The sequence below is a fragment of the Bactrocera tryoni genome, unplaced genomic scaffold (assembly GCF_016617805.1).
Source record: "Bactrocera tryoni isolate S06 unplaced genomic scaffold, CSIRO_BtryS06_freeze2 scaffold_25, whole genome shotgun sequence".
Taxonomy (NCBI): Eukaryota; Metazoa; Arthropoda; class Insecta; order Diptera; family Tephritidae; genus Bactrocera; species Bactrocera tryoni.
In genome coordinates this window covers 28194740-28210203 of record NW_024395977.1, presented here as the reverse complement: position 1 = coordinate 28210203, position 15464 = coordinate 28194740, and the positions used below count along the sequence as shown (strand labels likewise).

Genomic DNA, 15464 nt, shown 5'->3' with positions numbered 1-15464 from the left:
GTTTACAGCCGTGTACATAAACCATCCTAAATTATCTTCTTCTTCTTAATTGGCGTAGACACCGCTTACACGATTATAGCCGAGTTAACAACAGCGCGCCAGTCGTTTCTTCTTTTCGCTGCGTGGCGCCAATTGGATATTCCAAGCGAAGCCAGGTCCTTCTCCACTTGGTCCTTCCAACGGAGTGGAGGTCTTCCTCTTCCTCTGCTTCCGGCGGGTACTGCTTCGAATACTTTCAGAGCTGGAGTGTTTTCATCCATCCGGACAATGATGACTCCAGCCAGCGTAGCCGCTGTCTTTTAATTCGCTGAACTATGTCAATGTCGTCGTATATCTCGTACAGCTCATCGTTCCATCGGATGCGATATTCGCCGTGGCCAATGCGCAAAGGACCATAAATCTTTCGCAGAATTTTTCTCTCTCGAAAACTCGTAACGTCGACTCATCGGTTGCTGTCATCGCCCAAGCCTCTGCACCATATAGCAGTGACGGGAATTATGAGCGACTTATAGAGTTTTGCTTTTGTTCGTCGAGAGAGGACTTTACTTTTCAATTGCCTACTCAGTCCGAAGTAGCACCTGTTGGCAAGAGCAATCCTGCGTTGGATTTCCAGGCTGACATTATTAGTGGTGTTAATGCTGGTTCCTAAGTAGACGAAATTATCTACAACTTCAAAGTTATGACTGTCAACAGTGACGTGAGAGCCAAGTCGCGAGTGCGACGACTGTTTGTTTGAGGACAGGAGATATTTCGTTTTGCCCTCGTTCACTACCAGACCCATTTTCTGTGCTTCCTTGTCCAGCCTAGAGAAAGCAGAACTAATGGCGCGGGTGTTGAGGCCGATGATATCAATATCGTCGGCATACGCCAACAGCTGTACACTCTTATAGAAGATGGTACCTTCTCTGTTTAGTTCTGCAGCTCGAACTATTTTCTCCAGGAGCAGGTTGAAGAAGTCGCACGATAGGGAGTCATAACTTGTCTGAAACCTCGTTTGGTATCGAACGGCTCGGAGAGGTCCTTCCCGATCCTGACGGAGCTTTTCGTGTTGTTCAACGTCAGTTTACACAGCCGTATTAGTTTTGCGGGATACCAAATTCAGACATCGCGGCATAAAGGCAGCTCCTTTTCGTGCTGTCGAAAGCAGCTTTGAAATCGACGAAGAGGAGGTGTGTGTCGATTCTCCTCTTTCACGGGTCTTTTCCAAGATTTGGCGCATGGTGAATATCTGGTCGGTTGTTGATTTTCCAGGTCTGAAGCCACACTGATAAGGTCCAATCAGTTTGTTGACGGTGGGCTTTAATCTTTCACACAATACGCTCGATAGAACCTTATATGCGATGTTGAGGAGGCTAATCCCACGGTAGTTGGCGCAGATTGTGGGGTCTCCTTTTTTATTGGATTGATCCTAAATTATCACAAGCGCAGAAATTGTACCACCTCAGATTCAAAACCAAAGGTCAAGCAGGCGTAATAGTCAAACAGTTCGCTCTTAATGACGAAAATTTTAATTTTGCTGGGGAAGCTCTAAAAGCACGTAACGAAAACGAAAGAATATTGGTCGACAAAACAACTGCCGATATTAATTTACCAAAATGTTACCAATAATTCAGAAAGAAATAAGTGACGAATGCATAAAATTTCAATCTACTGTTTTAAATTGTTTGTCGATTCTATCGACACAGAATGTTCCCACAGACAATAGAGACCCTATTCTGGTAATATATGCACAGCTGCATTACCAGAAAGGGCCCAACGTGGCAGAATTTCTTACTACCCAATACGAAATTGCAGAAAGAAGCTTAAATAGACCGCAAGCTGGTAGCAACAATAATTTTAATAGAAGCTTTTTTAAGAATCAATCGTTCACATCCGAACAATATAAACAAACGTCATGCGAACTGTGTAAAGGAGGGCACAAGCTCAAATCTTGCGAGAAATTCAAAAAAAATTAATATTAGCGATCGAAACAATTTCGTAAAAACGAAAAGACTTTTATCAACTGTTTGTCACATGCGCATACGCTTAAAAATTTCGAAAGCAAATTTAATTGCGTATACTGCCATAAAAGACATTATTCAATGTTACATATAACAAATTGTTCCAGTTTATCCCCAAACAGCGCAAATATCAAAAGAGCCACGGGTTTAGTTGCAACAACAAATCCCGAAGTACCAAGTCAACAAAATTCCGAAGAGGCATCATGCTGCTCAAAGGCATTAAAAATTCAAACGCTACACAGCGATAATCATAGTAGGGTACTACTAGCCACAGCAGTCGTCTCAGAGCCTTAATAGACCAAGGATCACAACGATCTTTTACAGCGTCTAGGGCACAAAACAGGCTATAGTTGCCAACAAAACTAGTAAATTTTGAAATCACGGTAATGGGAGGAAAAGTAGTTCAAAACTCAAATAAAATCTGCCCCATTACCCTCATTTCCCCCAAAGCAGATAAGCGCATACAAGCAGAAGCTATTGCATTACCGCAATTAACAAATATTTATGCTTCCTAGCTATCATATAGCATAGCATTGGCAAAATAGTTCACACCTAAAGCTTCTATTAGGCAGCGGTCTCATACCACAGAAGGTATTGAGAAAATATCAAACACACTTCTGGCACAAAAGACTATTTTCGGTTGGATCCTAAGTGGACTAGTTACGGTACCAGTCACAACAATGACAATTCAAGTTGAGCAAATCTCAAACGAGTACATCTCTTCACAATTGAGTAAATTTTGGGAATTAGAAAAAAATGGTCGGTACGTCGTACGACTACCACTTAAGCAACAATTTCCTAACACCCTCGCCTTAGGTCATTCTCGCACCTCTTCAATACAGTACTTTCTTAGTATGGAAAGAAACCTACTTAAAAAATGAAAACTCAAATCAGAATATGATGGTGTGCTAGAAGAATACCTCCATTTAGACCACATGCAGGAAGTAAACCCAATTGAAAAAGTCGTCAACGGCAAATACTACTCCTTTTACTTGCCACATCATGCAGTAGAAAAGCCAGACAAACAACAACAATAGTAACAGAGAGAGTTGTCTTCAACGCCTCAAAAACCACTAGCTCGGGAAATTTCCTAAATGATATCCTATTTATGGGGCCTACACTCAAATCAGATTTAATGCTCCTCATATTAAATTGGCTTATAATCAAATACGTATTCAATGAGGAAGTTGAAAAAATTTATCGGCAAATAGTCGTACATAAAGACGACCAAGATTTTCAACGAATTATGTTCAGAAGATCCCCCACCAGTCCACTACACGACTTCAAATTAAAATCAGTTACTTTTGATGCTAACAGTGCACTGTATCTAGCCATTCAAACACTCCACGAAGTGGCAGAAACCACAAAGTCAGAATTTCCTCTGGCAAGAGAAGTGTTCAAAGCTCAAACGTATGTAGACGATATTCTGTCAGGAAGTCACACGCATACGCATCTTAATCATAAGTAATAAAAGCAGGGTTTCCATTAAAAAAGATTACGGCAAATGACCCAAATATACTCAAAAATATACCAAACAAATATTTTTTGGACACTAATTTCTTTATATTCGAGCAGAAAAGTATAATAAAAACTCTGGGCATCCAATGGAATGCGATATCGGACCAGTTCTCATAAACGACTGAGTCCATATCCACATTATCAGCCATATCAAAAAGACAGATTTTATCCTCGGTGGCAAAACCCCGCAGGATGGCTTTCGCCAATTATGATACAAGCGAAAATCTTAATGCAAGAATTATGGCTGGATGGACGAACAAGTGTAACCTCTTCGCTTAGAAAAATGGTCCCAGTTTATTAAAAATCTGAATGACATTTCTTAGATCCAAATTCCACGAACTACAAGGCTTCTGTGACACATCTGAGAAAGCATACACCGCTACTATCTATGTGCGCACGTCAAGTGGTCAAGTGACACTACGACCACAAGCCACTTATTAGTAGCAAAAGCAAAAGTGGCTCCTTTCAAACCGCTAAGTCTACCACGACTTGAGCAATGTGGCGCACTACTACTTACCAAGTTAGTAGCCATGGTGTAAATGCATTTAAACATGATAAAATGCAAATTATATCTGTGGTCCGATTCCGAAAATGTACTAGCCGGTTTAGAAAAACCGCCACATTCATGTAGGACGTACATTTCAAATCGAACGTCTCAAATACTTGACCGAGTGGGGTCAGCCACTTGGAGACACGTAGCCAGTGCTGACAATTCTCCCGACTGCCCCTTGTCACCGCCACCCTTTGGTGGAATGGCCCCCGGTCGTTAATAGAATCTCCTGATTCTTGGCCACAATCGCATGTGCACAACATAATCGCCCCAGAAGGTCGATAAATCGCCACCTTCCATACATTACTGGATGATGCCGACATCCTTGAACAATTTTATCGTTTCTCTGAGTTCTCAGAGTAGTTGCTTAAATATTCAAATTTATAGAGCAACTCAAAAGCAAAGTCAAGGGAACACCTAATTGCCCGTGCAATGCAGTAACGCACCTAGAGTTACAAAAGGCAAAGTTCGCACTAATCACATATACTCAAGCGCGCTACTTCAGCCACGATATATTACTACTGAGAGAATCGAAGCCGATTGATAAAAAACTCGATTCCGATTCTACTCGAAAATCGAGTTTTCTCGTAAAAAAATCGATTTTTCGGAATCGATCTTCAGTAGTCGAAGTCGATTAAGAATCGATTCTTGACATTCGAAAAATCGATTATTTTACGAGAAAACTCGATTTTCGAGTAGAATCGGAATCGAGCTTACATATAATAACCTCTGTACAATAACCACCACAAAAAAAAATGATTTTTTTTCCATGTAATTTATATGGAAAACAGAAAATTTGAAAGAGGCACCTCTTAATATTAATGTTAAGAGCTCATCTTTTGAGTGACTTTTTTTTTACACATTTCGAAAGTTTTGAGCCTGTTTTTCAGTTGAAAAAAAAAGTTGCCTCAAAATGGCACACCCTAATGTCCACATATTAATGCTACATGCCGAACATCGCCTCATGCAACATATGGTGCGCCAAGAGTACTATATACACAAGCAGAAGATGCGAACGCTGATTATAGCAGCACTTCCACCTGAGCGCTGCAATTTCGCTCTGCCTTTTACCACAACAGGTGTCGATTTTGCTGGGCCTTTTAATGTAAAAGCGCTCATGCTAAGGGCTCCCACAATTCTGAAAGGCTATGTGCCTGTCTTTGTATGTTTCAGATTGTTTGTAAGCAAAGGCAGTACACCTTGAGTTGTGTAGTAATCTGACGACGGAGGCTTTTCTCGCGGCATTTGCTCGTTTCGTCGCTCGACGTGGCTTCCCCTCAAAAATCATGAGCCACAATGGCAAACATTTATTAGAGCTCATCGAGCCACAGAAAAACAGTTTGTGGATTTCCTAAAACAAGTTTCACCTGTCATCGTACAAAAGTACGCCCCTCAAGGTATCAATTGGCAATTTATACCCCCAAGCGCTCCGCATATGCCCGGTTTATGGGAATCAGCTGTAAAAAGCTACAAATCCCACTTCAAACGGGTAACTGGAAATTACAAACCACTTTATTAAATCGAATTGAAGCCGTTCTCAATTCAAGGCTACTCACAGTACTCTCGCAAGATTTCACCGCCTTAACTTCTGGGGATTTCCTAAAAGGAGCACCCATTCTGTCCATTCCTGAGCCAAGCGTGGAGTCGCTATCAATATTAAATCGAGGGGAAGAATTAAAAATCTCCATCATAATTTCAGCCGTCGATGGAAATACGAATACATATTGGATCTTCACAAAAAGTATAATTAACCATCTCCTTTGTACAGATTACCATGGACGTAGCTACGCTAGTGATAGCAACGCCAACCGTTCGTTCGGCTGCAGTTGCAACAGCATCGGCAACAGCACCTTGCAACGGGATCTGCCCCCGCACCTCGGTGTGACAACCGATCATCACTGACCTCGGCAGGCCATCGTATAAGATGCCCCCTATGTCGACGCCCACATCGTCTGCACCATTGTTGGATCTTTAGAGGGACTCGACCATTACAACGACAGCAAATTGCACAGGCACACGGGCACTGCCAGAACTGTCTATCACATACGCATAGGATTTAAGAGTGTGATTACAGGAGTCTGTGCCAAATCTGCAACAGGCCGCATCACAGGCTGCTGCTACATCGCACCTCGATGCGCGACGTCAATCGGACACCTATCCTCGCAGCCGCGCAACAAGACATCAACTCGTAACTCGTGTAGTACATCAGCAGATTGAAACATCGATTCGGCGTCGACAGCCTAGACCCCAACTACGCCGATCCACCGGTCTTAGCAGCGTTGTGACAACGCTGCAACAGTTGCAGCGACTCCTAGGCTAATCATTTGCCTAGGGGGGCCGGGATTGCTAAATGAGCCTTAGACTCTACTCATAATATAATACTATCACACCACACAATGACGATAATTTCAATTTGGGTGGGAAGCTTTAAAAGCAAAATATTAAAACGAAAGAATACTTGTCGATAAACAAGTAACGACACTAATAAACATGCCAAAAATTAAAAAAGAAATAAGTAAAGAATTTGTAAGACTATAATCCACTGCTTTTAATTGTTTGTCGATTCTGTCGACACAAAATATTCCCACAGACAGCTGGGACCCTATTCTGGCAAACATTTGCACCGTCACATTACCAGAAAAATCGTTATTCCTTTGAAAGCAATCGCTCTCATCAGAAAAAAAATACCCCACGTGGGACCAAATTAATGATTTTCTAACTACCCGATATGAAATTGCGGAAGGGTAGAGGAAAAAATAGTCTGAACTAAAAACAATAAACACGGACAAATTCGACTATTCAATAGACTCCAAGTTAGAAGCAAAAACTAATCAAACACAAGCTTTAATAAAACACCATCGTTTACATCCGAACATAAAAAGAAAACGTCATGCGAAGTATGAAAAAGAGGCCATAAACTTATATGTATCTTGCGAGAAGTTTAAAAACTTAAAAGTTAACGAACGCAATAATTTTGTCAGGTCAAAAAGACTTTGCTCAAATTGCCTGTCACATGGGCAAACATATAAAAATTGCAAAAGCTAATTGAATTGCTTATATTGTCACAAAAGACACCATTCAATCCATTGTTTAAACCTACAAGTAACAAAAGAATCAGCTGTTTTCCAAGAATTTTTCACAACTGAGATCACCTGATCGAAATCTGCCTTTTTTAGGCACAGGGATGTAATTAAAAGAAATGTAGTATATCAACTTTTTTGTGAAAAAGTATTTGTAACGGAAAACATTAATGAAAACTTTCAAGAATATTTTTGAAACAAAAGTTTATTGGATATTTATTGCTCTTCCTCACCACCTCTGAGGTTGCAATGTAGGCGAGCTACCGATCTTTTTTGGATGTTCGGTTCACCAGGAGGCCTACTTTCACCCTTTTTATATATACAGTTTTAAATCAATCTACTTATTTTAAAAAGTATGACTAGACAAAAATAAATATATAAGGTCAGGTACAATTCATGAATATTAATTACATTAAAAATATAACATTGACAATATATGTCAAAACAATCAACTGGAAATTATTTGAACAAAAACCAAAATAAATATAAAAAAATCAGGTACAATTCCATTGTATGTATGTATACATTAACAATACAAGTCAAAACAATCAACTTGTAATTATTTAAACAAAAACTAAAATAAATATAAAAAGTCGGATACATAGTTTTTACACAAATATTATATAAATATTTTTAATAAAATTGGAAACATTTAATAATACATTGATACAATAATTAATATTTTGGAAAAAACTGATTAAATTTAATATTTAAATAACCGAAAAATACCTGAATATTTTATAAAAATATTGTTAAAGTTATAAATTTTAAAACCTAACACGGCAACACACTATAGCAGATTTGAGGAATTTTAACGTTTTAGTAGTAGAATATTTGGGGGCAACCCGTACCAAGTGACTAATTAGTAGCAGAATATTTGGGGGCAACCCGAACCAAGTGCCTAATTTGTAGTAGACTTTTGCGTATGTGTCAGTGAAAAATGAAGGATTGGTTACTTGTAGGTTTATACAATGATTCAATCCTTCATTACAGCACATATCCCATCTTATCCCAAAAAAGCGCTTATACAAACAGAATTTTAATTGCAAAAGCAAATCCCGAAAGCCGAAATCTTCTAAAAATTGACAAAACCAGTTACGACCATACCAACTCAAGCTGAGGATAATGAAAACAAATACAATAATTAAAAATTTATATTTCAAAGTTTAAGGAAATATCCCCCCAATAGCAAACAAAACTAAAGATCAGTATTGTGAGGACTTCTCTAAAGCCACAACTACCCGATCAATTTCTGGCTCTCACGTCGTACTACTACCACTAGAGCCACAATTTTCCAAAACTCCGCATATTGGTAGAAAAAACAAAGTCAAAATTCTGTCTAGCAGTATTAAAATCTCAAATACATGTTACTTTTCGACTCCGCAGGATGGCTTTCGCCGATAATGAAAACTAAAACAAATTCCTGAACAAATCCTTGAGCGGTGGCGGGTTGCTACTTGCCAGATTAGTGCATAGGCACTTAAATATTACATACAGTGCCACGACAATTTTTGCATACTAAAATTATTCATTATTATTTGAATTTAATTTTAGTAATTTTCAAATTTATAGGACAACTCAAAATTAAGGTTAAGTGAACAACTTATGTCCAATCCGATACTGTGACGTACGTAGACTTACAAAAAGCAAATTATATTATCGGACTTACATAAGCGCTTCTCATAAGAGCAGTTGGTGGAAATCTGTTGTAAAATTTTAACATTCCACTTCAAAAAAGTATCTGGAAATTACCACAATACAATTCGAAACGTTCATTTTCTCATAACATCCCTTTAATTTCGCAGGGCCATATCATAATAAAGAAATTACAAACCATTGACAATAATACAGAGAAAGCAAATAATAAACAGCAAGCCAATGGTAAAGAAATTTTTTAATAAAAAATATAAATAATAAACCTATCGAAGAAACAATCACAAATATAATAACTACGAAAAGCAGTTACAAAGTCATAAACACGCAATATATAGTTTCTTATCGTACGCACGTAAAAGAAAATACATACCAAATACTACGTTTAAAACAGGTTTTCATTTACTACTCCGTAGCAGCAAAATTTCTTGAACTATTGCTATGCTATAGCTATCGCTCTCACTTTGACGGGAGCCATAGGAGAACAATTTAAAAGTATGTGCTATGCTCTGCTCGCGATTTTGTTAGGTAAAAAACTATAGCTGTAGTAATAGCCAAAAATGAAGTGCTGTGCTCTACTCTGTCGTAGCGGTAGCAAAAAATTGGAAGCGGTATGAGAGCAGAGCTAATTAAAATTTTCACGTGCTACAGCTCACGCATTTGTAACTGTATCTTACAGCCTCATCAATAAAACTCTTAATAAACATCTTATCCTATTTAAATATCCGATATACTTTTTCCATTCAGTTCAGACCACCAACAAAATGTAAACAATAGTAAATAAGAAACCAATTACTAAGTAAGCAATTGTCTTTAAATGCAAATGAATAAAAAGCATTATGATTTTATTTCGATGTGTGCTCATATGTACATATATGGTAGACTTTAAGTTATATTGTTACTTCTTTTGTATTCCTCTGATAGGTATTTGATGATCTCATTAATCTGTAATAACACTGAAGTTTTTAGTTTTGTTCGTATAAATATGCAGATATATGTAAATATATATTTACAAAGCGAGAATATTTTCCTCCTTTTTGCGTTTTCGGCTTTCAGCCGCGATTTCAAAATAATAACCCTGTTCCATCCATCCAGCGCAGTTTCCAAAGAGAAAGGAAAAATTGTTTGATTCCTCATTGACCATCAATGTTTATGGTCTCTGTATTTGGGATACAATCTTTATTTTATTTTATTTTTTCGATTGTAAAATATTTTTAGTTATAATTTAAAGCAAATAAATATGAAATAAATGTGTTGAAGCAATTAAGTTAGCCATTTTATTACCGAAATCTTGGGAAACCAAACCTAGTTATGATATTAAAATTGTTTCCGGAGTATTGAATTTGCCAATATATTAGTTGCATAAAAGAATACTTCTTCAAAATACATACCTACAGACTTATGTGCTCTAATTAGATCAGTCTCATAATTTTGCAACAGAGTAAAAAAAAAATTAGGGGTGTTCTCTTGCTCTTGCAAAACCCTTGCACGGTGCAAGAATTGCATATATTTCCTCTTGGTGCACTGGCACAACAACAGACACGCAGAAAATTATTTGCAATGGCTGTGAAATATGTCAGAACAAAAGCCATGTATATTTGCGGGCAATGTCACGCAAAAATATAATTGCAACCCTGTTTTAGCTTTCATTTTACTTAAATACATATTTTGACGTTAAATTGTTGAGGAAGGTAAATTTTAAATAGATTTTGTAATTTCTATTTAAATTATAAAGATTTGTAACAGTTTTTTTGTTAAGAATGAATGCAGAAGGTGCGCCAATTTACAATAGTCTTTTACAATAAATTGACCGAATCAGCCGTTCATATATCACTAGTTCTGCAATGGGTGCTCTCGTGCCCTTGTATATTACAGTATAGGATTTTTGCAATCTGCAATTTTGCAAGAGCAAAAGAATCTCCCTATTGTTCTATTACAATCTTCTTATAACTACATATAAATGGCTATAAGTAAGCCACGAATTAAGATAAAAAATTGTAATTTAGTACAGGGCATAAAGGGAGCATGTTTGGTTTAAAAATGTTTCAAAGGTGAGCATGGTCCAGCCCTCCAATGGGTTTAATTTACGTGTGCGTGGGCCTCGAAGTTTATATACTCTACTTACACTATAATTTCATAAAAAATTTGTCAGACTTTTTCGTTCGTTCGGGATTAAAAAAATATTTTTTTTTTTTGTTTTTAGTAAGCACAGGTCAACTATAATATATTATCTAATTATAATTATGGTCTTTACTTTATTACGTTAAATGAGTAAAACAAACTGCATATACAAAAGCAGCCGATTTTATTGTTTTTAAAGAAAAAGCGCGACTAAACTTCAATTTAAAAAAGGAAATTTGTGATTCAGTCTGTAACTGAATGTGTTTTATTTTTAATATTTTTGATAAATAACATGCAAAAAGTACTATATGCGCAACAATTGAAAATGTTGAGTGATAAGTTGGGCATGGCCGCAGATGTTTGTTCAACAACATCCTCCTCATACCCTGAGAAAATCGTTGAAATGAGATGGTAATCACGCCCACTGCTCCATATAACAATTACGCCGAAAACTTCTAATGGTATGGTATTACAAGAATCCTAAACCATAAAGGAGTGCGAAGAAGGTATTTAAGAGCTTCATAGAAATTCTTGTAAAAACTGTTATCCCCAAATATAGCGATTTCTTTTAACTCTTTGAACGACAAAGAAATTTCAGAAAATTGAGCGACAAGATTTTCCGCAGTTTTTCACACCATATTCCACTTACATGCACAACTTTGAGGTTAATGACGTGAAATTAACGACAAAACGAGTAGAAACAGAAAAACTGCACCTGAAAATATGACATAATGGTGCCATTAATCCGTTATATTATTTGGTGCACATTTAAACCTGTGATTTACTTAGAATAAATGAAAAAAGTATGTGCACGAAAAAACTGGTCACATAGAAATCCGCACAACTTAAACATTTCTAACGGTAAAATCAAAATTCAAATTTACGCGCAAAGTTTACTACATTATCTACATAATTGCTTTATATTCTTTACAAAAACATGGTTAGTGTAAAATTTGTCAGCAATGAATCGCGAATCGGTTTTGCGCAAAAAGCTGGAAAATCCAGGTATGTCTCACAGCGACATCGCCAAAAAATTTAAAATTGCAAAATCTTCGGTATTTTTCCTACTCAAGAGATACAGTGACTCCTTATCATTGAATAGAAAGGCCGGTAGTGGTAGAAAACAAGGATTTGAATCTCCACTTACAGCAAAAGAAGTGTTGACCTATTCGAAACGAAATATTGGACTTTCAAAACGATATGTCGCCAAAAAAGTGCAAATGTCGCCTTAATATGTACAGAAAGTAGGCAAACGAAATGGATTACGTTCCTTCAAAGTAAATGCAGCAATGATAACCAATATGTTGTGACAAAACGACGTGCTCGACAATTATATGAAAAGTTCATGCCTAATTTTAACTGCGTTGTAATGGATGATAAATCCTATGTAAAAGCGGACTTTAAACAAATTCGAAGGCGACAATTTTACACAGCTAACATAAATTTTAAAATAAAAAAAATTGACAAATTCCAAAAAAAAAAATTTCTAGTATGGCAGGCCATTTGAAACTGTGGCTTTAAAAGTGCACCTTTTATAGGCTATGGAACAATAAATCAAAAAATGTATGTTAATGAGTGCTTTAATTAAGCTTCATAAGGATCCAGTACTCTTTTGGCCTGATCTTGCGACATATCATTGCGGAAAACCCGCTTTAAAGTTATACCAAGACAATAGAGTGGTTGTTGTTCCCAAAGAGATGAACCATCCGAATTACCCAGAGCTCAGGCCTATTGAGACCTATTGGATCATTATTAAAGCGAAACTGTTAAAGACGCAACATACAGCGCAAAATGAGAGGCAATTTAGGAATAAGTGGCGAAATGTCACTAAAGACTTAAATAAGGATTCTGTGCAAGCGCTTATGAAGGATGTTAAGTCTAAATTACGATTATTCGCTTATAAAAAAATCCTGAATATCATATCTTGAATTCGTATAAATCTATATATAAACTATAACTTGTATAAATATTTCTGAACTTGAATAATAAACATAAGTTTTATAATGTTATACTTTCGAACAACTGTTTTCGTGCACATATTTTAGTTCAAAAAATGTACCACCTGAAAGTAAGTTAGTGGTACAAATTTTAAACCGGCGCTGCTCAAAGAGTTAAACTGAATATGCTGGTCAATGATGTGATATTTTAATAAAACGAAAATTATTTCCTCACCTTAGATCTTCACAAATTGCGAGTAAAATGTTTGATTACACCCGTACTTAGCGGTTATTTACTTATGAGATCTTAATATTCGTACATATGTTCAGAGTAATTTAAATTTTTGTAATAATCTTACATTTTTGGAATGACGGTACCCATCAGAATAATAATTATCGCTTTCGGTTCTATTTTTCAGGGGTCCTGCAGGATACGATCGAACAAGGAACGCAATTATAGGAAACAAAGATTTTGAACTTACTTATCTTGAGGAAGCTTATACTACTGAACATTGGTTAGTACGCATCTACCGCGTAAAAAAACCAAATGAATTCAATCGACCTTCATTAAAGCTCAGTGAAAGAATACTAACACCAACCAATTATATCACTAAAAAGGTGTTATTATGTTTTGAAAATTGCTATTAATTTTTTAATACCTTGAATATTTTCAGAATCCTAAACGCCGTAAAGGATACATAAAAAGTCGACCAACTGTTATCAAAGGAAAAAGAACCAAAAAATTACAATAATATAGGCTAAAAACTAAAACCTTTACATTTAACATGCGACAAGCTCTTATTTTCGGCTAAATATCACATGTCATCATACATGAACATTATATATCTTTCGCTATGTTAATAAAAATCTATTATTTTTATTAATTCAATGTTTTGTAACAAGAGCTAGTTAAAACATATAACATGTTTCCTTAAATACCATAAATTACAAGACGACTACACCATACTCATACTCGTAAGGATAAGGGTAATATATTGCAGATATTAAACGACTCTTTTTTTACACTTATTCATAAATAAACACAACAGGTGGATCAAATTAGTCAAGTAAGTTTCTGGCTTGCGCAATATGCTTTTTTTACAGGCATCCCAGAAGTTGTGTGGTATTGGGAGGAATTCTTATCCATTTTAGGATTTCTATCGGTGATTTATCACACAGATTGTGTGCGAATTGTACCCTTTCTCTAAGCGAAGTGACCATATGGGTGCTACGTAGTTGATGGCGATTTTAATTATTATTTTTTTATTTTTATTTTAGCTGCATTATATGTATTGTAGTAGTGTTATATGATTAAATACATCAAAATATTTTGCCAAGACTAACGATATTACGCTTATCCTCTCACAGGGTGGTTTTTATTCCTTCAGGTCCGAGTAATCAAAGCGCAGATCAGAAGGATGCGGAGCTATCCTGTCCAGAAAACTTGCTGTGCCCGCATCCTTTTGGAGAAATGAGTGTGGTTCGCTGGGCATACAAAGAGATAGTTAGACGCATGCACGGTCGCACTACAACCGCCCCTGCTTTCCATAAAACACAATTTGAATGTTCAGCAGATTCTTTCACTCACCCCAGTGTCTTTTTATACCCTAAACAGGGTATATTAAGTTTGTCACGAAGTTTGTAACACCCAGAAGGAATCGTCGGAGACCCTATAAAGTGTATATATAAATGATCAGTATGTCGAGCTGAGTCGATTTAGCTATGTCTGTCTGTCTGTCTGTATATATACGAACTAGTCCCTCAGTTTTTAAGATATCGTTTTCAAACGTCATTTTCTCTTCAAGAAGCTGCTCATTTGTCGGAACGGCCGATATCGAACCACTATAACATATAGCTGCCATACAAACTGAACGATCGGAATCAAATGCTTGTATGGAAAACTTTCACATTTGGCAAGATATATTTACGAAATTTGGTATATGTTATTTTCCAAGGCGACAATGTAATCTCCCAAGAAATTGTTCAGATCGGTTAACTATAGCATATAGCTGCCATACAAACTGAACGATCGGAATCAAGTTCTTGTATGGAAAACTTTCACATTTGAGAATGTATCTTCACCAAATTTGGCATAGATTATTTTTTAAGACAACAATGTAATCTCCGAAGAAATTGTTCAGATCGGTTAACTGTAGCATATACATAGCTGCCAGACAAACTGAACAATCGGAATCAAGTTCTTGTATGGACAACTTTCACATTTGACAATATATATTAACGAAATTTGGTATATGTTATTTTCTAAGGCAACAATGTAATCTCCGAAGAAATTATTCAGATCGGTTAACTATAGCATATAGCTGCACTACAAACTGAATGATCGGAATCAAGTTTTTGTATGGGCAACTTTCACATTTGGCAAGATATATTCACGAAATTTGGTATATATTATTTTCTAAAGCAACAATGTAATCTCCGAAGAAATTGATCAGATCGGTTAACTATAGCATATAGCTTCCATATAAACTGAACACATACTAGTTACTAACAGAAATGCACCTGTGAAGTGTATTTAGCTTCGGTGCAACCGAAGTTAACCTTTTTTCTTGTTTCAATTTGAAGACAATCTTCTTCAGGTAATAAT

At 36.4% G+C, this 15464-nt stretch overlaps 1 protein-coding gene across 1 annotated transcript in view; it reads left to right on the top strand.

The window, feature by feature from the left end:
• LOC120780298 (dolichyl-diphosphooligosaccharide--protein glycosyltransferase subunit STT3B) overlaps positions 1-13871 on the top strand; it is a 119911-nt gene extending 106040 nt beyond the window's left edge. Inside the window, exons 4-5 of the mRNA XM_040112589.1 lie at positions 13279-13477; positions 13534-13871. Of these exons, the coding sequence (XP_039968523.1) occupies positions 13279-13477; positions 13534-13611 (277 nt within the window). The 3' untranslated portion in view covers positions 13612-13871. The remainder of the gene's footprint in view (positions 1-13278; positions 13478-13533) is intronic.
• The last annotated feature ends 1593 nt before the right edge of the window (positions 13872-15464 follow it).